At 32.3% G+C, this 12,101-nt stretch overlaps 1 protein-coding gene across 2 annotated transcripts in view; it reads right to left on the bottom strand.

The window, feature by feature from the left end:
• The window catches only part of LOC105334289 (uncharacterized), a 36,956-nt gene extending 24,980 nt beyond the window's left edge, over nt 1–11,976 (bottom strand). For both annotated transcript variants that reach the window (XM_066072759.1, XM_066072760.1), the window contains exons 1-2: nt 11,837–11,976; nt 11,306–11,722 (exon numbers count right to left, since the gene is read on the bottom strand). In XM_066072759.1, coding sequence (XP_065928831.1) covers nt 11,306–11,722; nt 11,837–11,900 — 481 coding nt within the window. In that variant the 5' untranslated portion in view covers nt 11,901–11,976. The remainder of the gene's footprint in view (nt 1–11,305; nt 11,723–11,836) is intronic.
• Between the last annotated feature and the right edge of the window lie 125 nt (nt 11,977–12,101).

Raw genomic sequence — 12,101 nt, 5'->3', positions numbered from 1 at the left:
TGCTATGATTTAACTGTTTATTTGTCGTAAAAATATTGGAAACTTGAGACCAAATGTACTCAAATAAGAAAACAATATGCAGTTAAGCTTGATTGCAAGTCATATACGGAAGCGATGTCACATTACTATAGCATAGAGACATCGTATAGTATATGCCTCTGTAAATGACTGTGTACACATGTCATGTGAAGAGAGACTGACTGCAAAGTTAAAGTGCAGTAATTAATTTTAATTAAATTTGGTGTCAAAACAAGTTTGCTGTAATTGCATAGTTCTGCCTGTTTCTTGCCCCCCCCCCCCCAAAGAGTTTATATATCTCTGTACAAAGGGAAAAAAATAAAACAGATCGAAGGTGTTAGAACTGCCTTGTGAATCTATATTTCTTATAAAAGCTTGTGAAGGTCAGCCTCTTAAAAAAGTTGAAAAAAAACCCAGAAAAATATGAATAAATATACATTTATGAAATACAAATAAAATGGAATAATACTTGTTGGTGTAGATTTCATGAGAATTCATTAATTATAGTACATAACATGCAGTACATTTCATCATTTGGTTATATTATTTTTACACGCAGTGATTTCGCGCTGGCTGTGGCGCTGTTACGTCACACCGTGCATCAACTCTCGCGCAAGTTCATAGTGCGTAGGAATACAAGGTATATCCCCTGATATTTGAGAACATGTTGGTTTTAAGTGTTTTTGTGTCCTATATAGTTGAATGAATTTACAGTTAATATACTTCAGTCGTTGGATAAAAGAAAGAAACAAATTGTCTCATATTGGAGTTTGAGTCTGACATCATCATTATTATTTTATGCAGTCTATGATTTTCCTAAAAGTAATGGTGGTTTCAATCAATTGATAAAAGAGGCTTCTAGATTTCAATCCTGTCTGTTTCGGTCACTAAGGTTCAACCAATCAACAAATGGGGCATGTTGATATTGGTCCTGTTAGTTTTTATAGATCTATGAATTACATGTAGCTATTTACTTTCTATAGAGCTATAAATAAACTAAAGTTTCTGTTAGAAATAGAGGGAATCATACTCGATCCATGTAAATATAGTCATATCAAACCCGTAAGCCATTATGGCCCTTCAGGCCTTTGATTTTAAGATTAGTTTACCGGTATCTTTTATATATATTGAATTTCATTGATTCAGTTTAGGTAAACTTTACATGCATAACACATCTAAACAATTTTTACAGTAAAACAAATGTATGTAATAATTTTTACTGCATGTGCCTCAACAAAAACCCAGTAGAATTCATTTAATAAGAAATGCATGGTATAGCAGAAAATTATACTTTGACGATGTTCGGATGAAATACTGTAAGTCGTTTAATTCCTCGGTGTTAAAATTTCACAATTTTCTACTAAAGTACCAATTGTGATGGTTTTAATTTCACGGTGCTTAAAAATTCAATTGATCAGAATATAAGCATTTAAACGTTTTTTAAAACTTATGATATTATTCTTGCTGGGTCCTTTAATTTCGCAAGAAAATATTAAATCGCAAACGTAGTGAAATTTAGACCATCGTGATTATTTGCCAATCTACAATATTCCTTTGTAGTTTACGAATTGAAAAATTGACTGTAAACAGTTGCACTATGAGAAAAAAACTCTCTCTCTCTCTCTCTCTCTCTCTCTCTCTCTCTCTCTCTCTCTCTCCCTCTCTCTCTCTCTCTTTCTCTCTCTTTCTCTCTCAATTTGATATATGTCTATGCCTAAGAAAATTTTTAAATGGTATATCAAGACTTGATATGCAATTTTTTGTTTTTGTAGTGACTAAATGATAATGTCATGTATCGGGATATGTCATACAAATTACACTGCATGGTCAGTGTATTTTTTCAGAAATACTATGAATATGTTAATATAAACACATCTATTATTAGTACATGCATGTTAACACAGCTTATTGATTTTTTTTTATTTCAGCAATTGGTGGCCACATGGATTTTTACCTATTGATTCTTTTCAGCTCTTGATGATAACCTGTCACCTCTACCCACATGCATATTCCTTGTGTTCTACAGACTATTTAATACCGGTAATTCAAATTAAATCGGATAATTCATGAACAGTTACTGTAATGGAACTCTAAGTTAAGCATCATGCCTTGTTGTGGTTTGTGTTTGATAAGAAATTATAACAAACAAAATTAAGGCTGTTTATTAGTGTTTAAAGTAATTTACAATTGTTAGCTGTGAAAATTTGTTTTCAATAAAAGTATGCAATTATGTTTCCTTTATTTTGTTTTTTATAATTTTATAATGATCAATATTTAGATGTGTTTATAATTTAAAAATCACCTCACTCTTTCCGGTCCAATTGTCACCATTAAGATTACATGAAGGATATGTGAATGTAAATTTGACCTTCAAATAACATCTGCCATGATAATTACTTTTGAAATGAATAAGAAACAACAAATTCTTACCTTATAATGTATACATGCATACAAATGTAGGAAAACTTGTAGTAAAATTTGATCATTTTTCATGGAAGTCTCCCTTGTCTCCAGCTACCCAGGTGTGTTTGAATTTAACTTTAATATAAGGCAGATGTTGAACTTGTAGGTCTTACTGTTTTAGCATAGTTGAAAGGAGACCAGAAACCAGAATAGATTAAATATTCACTTAATATGATTGTTAGCTTACTTTTTTTAATGGATAAAAGAATTCACATGCAGGAATACATGTCTATTTGTTAATTATAATGATAATTCAATAAACAAAAAAAAAAAAGATCAAAATTTAGTATCATTGATGATTATTTTCAAATATGTGTGAAAATTGCCACAAGTTTCATAAAATTAGGTAAAAAATTTCAAACAATGACTTTTAATGAAAATCAAAGGATTAGAGTGGGGGGGGGGGGGTATACAGTGTACATGTAAGGGCATTTCTAAGTGATGTGATGCTTTTATCATGATAATATCATGTAGATGTATGTTGTATTGAGAAAGGTTTCTTATTGAAGGAGGTTGATAAACAATTGACCTCTAAAAGGTTAGGCAAAGATGTTTTATAATGGAGAACCCAATAAGGCTGTGTTGAATAGAGGAAAGTTGAAATGGAGGGTTCACTTCAATGGCCATATTTTTCTTAAACTTCAATGGAATTGGGACTTTTTGGTATACTTTTTCTCAGAATTGCATTAGCTTTCTAAGTCTAAGACAAAACATCTTTTCATTAAACGATAATGTACTAAGTTAAAGGGAGCAAGGGACAGTTTCGAATAAAGTGCCTGTTAATAATTTTGTAAAATTGAGATTTGCTGTACTTGAAGGCTTATGAGTGTTGTAATGATTCATAAAATGAATTTTAATGATTATCTTTAGTTAGAGGGGTGTCTCCTGTTAGAATTGGTATGCAATATGAAGGCTCCTAATGTTAAGTGCATGACAAGCAGGAGTAAATTTTGAAACTTGCGGCTATGACTGTTGTGTTGACTGCACAGTGATATTGCAGGTTATATAACTCGGAATGTAGGTGGATTGGACATTATATACCTTTTTACTGGCTATGAGAATGTAGCAAGTTTATTTTCCACCAAGACAGCAACTATATCATGAGGCCAAGCCGAGAGAAATAGTTGCTGTCGAGGGGGATAATAATCTTGCTAGTGTCCAAATAGTAAATATGTATTTTATTATCCAAAAAAAAACTTTATTTGTCGGCAATGCAGAATTTTTTCTATGATAAACAACTCAGATTTATCGGACTAAGAATTTAATGCAGCGATCAGATTACATCAGAGGTGTTCTGAGTTTGAAAATGAGAGAAATTGAATAAATGCTGCTGGTGAACGGTTTTGATGACTATTCACCGATAGCAGATAGCACGAAAACTATTTCATAGTTAGATAGAAAGGCATATTTATCTGCCCGATCTCTGTCAAGATTACTTATCCGGAGCATAGATTCTCTCCCTTTGGCTCAATCTGGTTCATACTCATCCACAGAGTGCCTTTGGGTAAAGGGTTTGCAGTGATCTTGAACCATATTTATAGGCATAAGATTAAGGTAATCGCAGAGTTATGTATTAAATTCTTGTCTTATTATTTTTTATCCAACTCAAATATTTATAAAACGCTTGCATCGATTGCTTTAAAATTTACAGATTTTATGGGTATTAAAAAGATCTCTGATATGAAAAAAATTATTTGATGACGTCATCACATTCGTCACATTTTGACGTTTTTCACGTTTTAAAAAGTGATTTTATCCGGATCTTTTCTCATTTTTTATAAAAGATAAAGCTATGACATTAACAGAGAAGATAGAACTATCGTTTTACTTCGGACACGAAATTAAAATCCGTTTTTAAATCAGAAGTTGCATTAAATAGATATAGGGGTTTAAAATTGATTTTTTTCGGAAATTTTGATTCCGCGTTCTTGGTTTAAAAAATAGCGTAAAATTCAACTCATACCAAAAATAATTTGATTTATGTTAAGTCATACTTTGCCACATTCGGAATTTTTTGTTAAGTCGTTCTTGGAATCGTAAAGGTTTTTGTTAATTCCCACATAGAATCATTCGTATTTTGTTAAGTCGTACCAAGAATTATTCATTTTTTTATCTTTTTGTTTAAGTTGCTCTTGTTATTGATTTAAAAACTCTGCTTCTTGCAGGAACATCAAGCTTTACTCTCGACATTAACGGAAGACCCACTCGTTGCTTTGCAACGAGCTTTGCTCTAGTTCTTCTTCTTTTTCTTCTAGACGTTTCTTTAAACTGTAATATCTCGCTTGTTTGTCATTAGATTTTATTCAAATTTTCAGGGTTTATTGGAAATGACAATAGCACAAAAAATTGTAAAATCGCTACTTCCGGTTTTGAGTTATTCCTCTTTGAATATTGTTTTAGTGGGTCTCGTGTACCTGCAAAGGCTCCGAGTTGATCCGTAGCAAGTAGTTTTAATTTACAAATCTTTAATGTAGACACCTTGAACGTTGTCCTCCTAGTTTTAAATGTTTGATTAACCCACGTATACTCCTTAAAAAATTACATCGAAATTTATGTTTCAAAAAATGTTAAATTTTGCTTATATCTTTGCTCAATAACTTTTTAGTTGTAAATTATTTATACACACATATAGAACAAAAGTTGTGCAGAATATGCAGAGCTTTCATTTGATACCATAAAAAGGGGATAGCCCCAAAAATGAGAGGTCTAGAGCCCTTAAAAGTCTTTGCTTCATAACTCTAAAACGGTAAATTTATCGATATGGGCGTCGCTGCAAAAAATGTTGTTTGTGACTTTATTGATCTCATTAAACTGTTTTTGTGTTCGGGTATTGCATAATGTGAGGGAAAAAGTAATACGTGTTGACCAGTACTCGCGGCAATTTGGCCAGGTTAACGAAACTCGCCCTCACCGCGGCCGAGAAAATCGGTCACCATGGTCGCGGCTGGGTTACCTAGAGGTCAACGGTTATCTAATACACGAGAGTTGCGTCTCTCATATACGAGTTTATTTAGCCGCGAACTCAAGAATTGTTTTAGTTTTGATTACACATAAAGGTTTATGGACTAAACGATTCAGTGTCAATTAAGAAACTGTTCAGCTAATTAATAAAAGCAATGTCATTCTCAATCTAAAGCAATATCAGACATAGATCAATTGTGGGTTTTAAGTTTAAAATAAAGAACTTTTATTTGATAGAATATGGTCATTATACTGCAAACTTTACAAGTCGTCCTGGGTTGCGTGCTGTGCGTGTCTGTGCGTTATACCTTTACGTAATCTATCCTTCGTTCACGGCCGAGGAGATCAGCCACGGCTGCACTACCTAGCGGTAAGCGGTTATCTCATACACAAGAATCGCACACCGCGACGCACACTTAGATGAATATAAACGTGTTTGAGTTTATAAAGTCGTAAATACAAGAACTGTTTTAATTTTATGTTATAAAAATGTTTGTCCATCTTGTATTTATTTAATTAAACATTTGATTGAAAATGAATATAATTAATGAACGATATTACTCCAACTCGGAAACATCGTCAGAAATAAATTAATGGTTGGTTTGTATATCTAAAAAATTTTAAACCCCCCCCCCGAAATATTAAATGATGATCATCCCTCGCACATGACCGAGGAGATATAGCGCAAGTGGACAAGTGATCCGCGGTCGGCTCGTGTTCTTCTACATGTACCTTATCACGCGTTCATGTTTCATATTTTGCACGGACAGAACTATATTTATTATGTTTTAACTATTATTTAGGTTTAAGATGAAAAAATACATTTATTTTACTTGTACAGCTGATTAAGCATTGATTTAATTATACGATAGAGTACAAGGTAGTTTAAAAATCAACTCAAATTATAATCAAAGTTCCATGTAACATGTTTGCAGTAGGTGCTAGCACGATAAAAGAATGTCATGAATTGTCCTGAATTGAGGCATTTGATAATTATTTGAAAGAATATTCAATTGAGTTTTAAACAACTTAAGGATGACATTTACTCAGGATGAAAAAAAAATCCACTGATGATAATGAAAAACCAACTATTGTGTGTTATATACCTTTTATTGTAGTGTTATTTTTCATTTTCAAAAAAGTAGGTCAATGACCTACTTTTTGAGTTAATGGCCATTGTAACTATATTTTTGGAAAATTAAAGAAAAATCACTTAAAATTTTACACAATGATTGAGATTTTCTTAATTGTGAAAAAAATACAAATTGCTCAACACTTTTGAAAATGAAATACAATTTATGAATGGCAGTGACACTAAATACATACAAAGCATTAAGTTTTCCTTCACAATTTTTATAAATATTCCAGTCCGAATTTCCTCTATCACTTTTCAAATTCCTACCCATTTTTGATCCAATTTTACAAAAAAATGAATGATGATAATACAAAAACATTTATAGTATTAAACCACTTATATTGATCTTATTCTGTTGGCATATAATTTATATGAGGTCAATGATCAAAATTTTGAGATATGGTCTTTTCTTGTTTTTAAGCATATTTCAATATTCTTTAAATTCATGCCATACGGTTATTACAATGAATAAATGAAGTAAAACTACCAGAAAATATGCATAATTATATAGACTAAAATATAAAATTTTAACTTTTAATATCAGAGTACTTCCAAAAATGTTTTAGCAGAAAACAAAATCTGCAAAATTTAGTCCGAAATTCCTCTGTTTGGCTTAAAGTCTATTTTTGTTTTGGCATAATTCCATAATTTAGTAGAAATATCGAATGTTATGTCAATAATAATTCATTTCACAGATACTTTTTGTGTTTAGAACAAATTTTACTCATGACATTGAACTTTATAACAATCCGAATTCGAGAACTCAAACCCTGAGTAAACAACACCCTTAAGATTAGATTCTATCGATCACATATTAATCACTCTGTAGTTTTTCTAATACATGGTTGTTCATTTGAGTGTGGAAGCGAACTCATTGCTGCGTCCCCCCCCCCTCCTCCCGCTGACAAGTGCTTGCGCTGGATTTTTTTTTAAATTGGCGAAAAGATATCCAGATACAGTGGAGCCTCACTTATCCGGACACTTTTGTCCCCAGGCCAAATCGTCCGGATAGGTGAAGCGTCCGGATATCTGAATTGTGATATTTACCTTTAATATTTATGGAAACATAACTCATAAATTAATTATACAATTAAATATTTTATTTTGATAGCCATAAGCACTACAAAAAAAGTTTAGTTTTTTTTTAAATTAATAAAACATAATAAAAACATTATTTAAGGTACATGTTTTTTCCACATGAAACCAAGCACTACATTCTTCAAGGCAACACATGTACATGTACATAACAATCACTGTATTAAACCGATACTTTTATTACATTCGCATAACAAAGCGAAGAGAAGAGAGTCGGTGTTCCACTTTACGCTGACAAATCTTTTTCTTCAAGCTAGCGGTGATCGCAACTCTCGCTCTCTTGGCCGGTGGTGTTGACATGTTTGAAGCTGCTCAACACTTGATGATTGAAAATGGGTGAAAATCTGTATATATTCCCTTATTGATAATTGTCCAAGCTATTTTTTCATTGACAGAACTTACCCAAGCTAATTTTACGTATCCATCTTTCTATAGAGTTAATTGCACGAAAGCGATATTTACAAGTAGCGTGAACAATCATCCACGCCATGTTTGGCATAAATTATTATTACACTGTTAATTGAACACACGCTATAAAATTAATGTCGATAAGCTGAACATCCCAAGCTGTCTTAATAACTATCGTAAACAGAACTCAAATTATCAAATATTTCATTTCAATTACGTTTTAAAATGAATAGGCGTACGAACGATCTAATCACACTACGATTAATAGAATTTTAATTCAATCAATAGTTGACTTTTTTAAACACAAATTAAACAATTTTCATGACATTTTAATCAAACAATAACAGTTCATAAGTTAAATGGCGATAATTAAACATGTCGCATCCATGGTTATCGTAATATTCTCGGGCGAGTACATAACGTGACCAGGTGACCCCGATTACCGGACGAAGGCATTGTTTAAAACCAACAACCAGTGTCAGATGTTTTTACACCAATTTGCACTTGCGCATAAAAAACTTTTGTGCCCCCCGAACACTTAAATGTGACCGTCCGGTTAAATGAGGTAAAATTTAAAGGAAAATTGTATTATGTGGTAAAATTTGACCGTCCGGATCCGGAACGCGGAATTCCGGATAAACGAGACAAATTATTGTGTAAAAATTCCGTTCCCAATAAAAATCGACCGGTAAGTGAAGCGTCCGGATATCTGGCGTCCGGATATCTGAGGCTCCACTGTATGTCGAAAATCATTTTTGGCGACTTCTTCTTATGTGTAACATTTTCTCCTCAACGTGTTTCACTTTCACTTTCACTTTCCCACCCGTTTGTTTATTCGGTCAGTCTGTGTTAATTCAATCGCCACGTGCGACCGAAAATCTTGTGTCGCTTTAGCGCACACAACTCAGAACATATGTAATTGAGAAACAGTTGGAATGTGCTTTTATCAACAATAAGACTATTATTCGAAGTCAATCATCTTCACATTAAAGATGTGAAATCCTTACCTAAGAATGTGGCTAATAAATCAACCTGTTGACCACGCTAAACTTCTATAGTTATGAACAGAATAATTCATAATATATTATAATTGAAAGTTGGAAGTCAAACTTTGACACGTTGAGGAGAAAATGTTACAACCTTTTAATTGAAGTTGTGTATTATGAGGTTGTAATGCAACTTAATTTACTAACAAGGTTTGCTACAGCCAGCTAGTGGAATACTAATTTTAGGTGAACAATGAATACCCAATATATTAAAATACAAGATAAATAGTTTCCAGAACTATAATACTATGCATGTGTATATGAAGGTTGCACTCTCATTTGTATAGCTGTAGGTGAGGAGGTAAAGGTGTATCGATATACATACAATGTATGACTGCACATACGGATACCGGACCGTTGCTACAGACGATACACATGATAGTCTTTTAATACATCAATGCGCAGTTTGATCTAGAAACTGACCAGTTTCATAACTTCTTCGAATTTCTCTAACACGGGACTGTCTAATTCCTTCCCAGAATTCCAATTTACGAAAGCGTATTGAAGTTTTTTTCATTTTTATAAATCAACCCACTGACATAATAATAAGGATTTTGCATATTATTACATCGTTGAGAGAGGTAATATTCATTTCTGTAAATATTAGGGTTATTTAATTCACGATACATAGCAATGTCTCTATGAAACAGCACCATCTGGTGTAAAATTTAGATGCTCGCTTTTGCATAAATTCTCCCGCTGATCTTTTTTTTTTTTTAGCTTATTATATATTATTTTGAATATCCAAGTCTACTTGTATCATTAAATAAATCAGACGACACACATTTCCCTGTAGAAAAGTTCAGAGATGCCATCAATTTTGACTAATTACTAAATTTTGTCAGCACGTAACAATTCTAAACTTGCAAATAGTCTTCAAAAATTTAGAAAGATTTAAATAAAGAAGTTATCTCAGAGAAAGGTTACGTGTTTTGTAGGCGTGTTCTGTTTAAAAAAAATACAATTCCTGACATGAATCATGAGTACATACTGTTTATAACAATGTTACCCTGTGAAAAAACTCCCCATTTAACATCTCATTTTTAAAAGAATTTTTGAAACGATTACACAAACTGTATTCGACAAATAGTTTTTCTAAAACATTTTCTTCCTTTCTTTTTCAAAACATGTTTTATATACAGGCTTTCAATCACAACACGTTGTTATAACAAAAGCAGAACTGCAAGTTTAGTCATTACGATCGTTTGACACATATATTTGCAACCCGCAGCAACAACGGAAGACCTACTCGTGGCTTTGCCACGAGCTCTGCTCTAGTTATAATTATTGTTGTATATTCAATATGTATTCGTGCACGCACTTACATGTATGCTAAATACTTATTTGTCTTTATTTTTTATACCATAAAATGTTTACGTGATTCTAAATTTTACATTTGGTATCTTTAATCCTTTTTTAATATTTCCAAGATATAATCTATAAAATATAACTTATCGCGGTTTTTTAAAGGTGTAACCTAATGTTTTTAATTTTGTTGTCCCATATCTGCTCTTTCAGATAAGAAAACCCTTATTTAATTTTAAGTATTTAATTAATTGAAATGTTATAAGAACTAAGTTAGAGTTTGCAATTGTTTCCTCAATTATAATTCATTCATCTTTGTGAACGAGCTATAAATAGAGAGAGAGAGAGAGAGAGAGAGAGAGAGAGAGAGAGAGAGAGAGAGAGAGCAAGCAAAATTTCATCCAATATTTTCTGGCTTTAAACATCAAACATGTACTGTTCATGTACTAAAGAAGTACATAAAATTAATTATTAAAAAAAAATTATTAATCCATTTGAGGGGGGGGGGGGAGTATACATGTAATTATTGCCTCAATAAAATGTTGATCAATATGATTCGCTTCTAGCATTATTTTTTTTGGTATAAGTTTTCTGTCCTTTTTTCCCCTGCCAAAAGTTTGGGTTCAGTGCGTTTCGTTCAAATTTTCTTTTTTTATATTATTGAATATAAAATAAATGTCGCCTTCCAACATAAATTGGGGCCCAGCACTGCCTACCTTATTGCTACATGCCTTAATTATTGTGAGTTTACAGAAACAAAGTGAGATTTTGTTCTACAGAAGTTATCTCTCTTATCAGAGTGATATTCCACCTTACATAAATAGGGTAACTTGCGTTAGGTTTCCTGATATCTAACAAGTTTTGTCTCACTTACTTGAAATTTCCAGTTGAACTTCCTTTGATCTATCACCTTTGAATCTTCCATATATATCAAATAGTTGGCATCGAAAGCTAGGATCAAGATATCCTTTACAGGATTCTAAGTGTATTGATATCTTGGCATATATCCTGAATCCCTTGCAATATCGGTTGTCATCGTAGTCACACGTTCCATTTTTCTCTAGGTTTGTTTCAATGTCTTTACTTATGTTTGTTATGAATGATCCGGAATCATTGAGCAAAACAATTGTCTGCCAGTCATTGGTTTTGTTTTGGCGACATTGAAGATGCAATTCGATTTTCGAGTATTTATCCCTAAAAATGATCTTTCCATAAAGACCACAATTGACGGATATATACGAGGTTCCCACTGATATTTGTGTATTAGTAACATCTATTCCTACATATTGCTCTGAAAAAAAAAATAATTTACGGAACTGAGACATTATCATAGATAAGATAACATGTGATAATTTCACACGATACCATCTTTTTATTGATAAACAAATCCGAGGTTTTTTCTTACCTTTTGAATGATGAAAAAGAAACAGACAGAAAAACACACTCCAGACACAACTTAAAGCAGTCATTTTTTTTCATCTACATAAACAAGCTAAATGTTGATAAAGGAAGTTGTGAACACTGTAACGTTTGTGCATCAAATAGTTCAAGGGTCCGTTAAATAAAAGCGTCTTAGTATTATTTCCTTTCCGATCATAATATTTGACATTTCTTCTCTTCCTTATATCTTTGCTAACCTCAAGCCAATATTAAATTAAATTAATAATATG

This window comes from Magallana gigas, chromosome 10 (genome assembly GCF_963853765.1).
Source record: "Magallana gigas chromosome 10, xbMagGiga1.1, whole genome shotgun sequence".
NCBI classification, from domain to species: Eukaryota; Metazoa; Mollusca; class Bivalvia; order Ostreida; family Ostreidae; genus Magallana; species Magallana gigas.
This window is presented reverse-complemented; position numbering and strand designations above follow the sequence as displayed.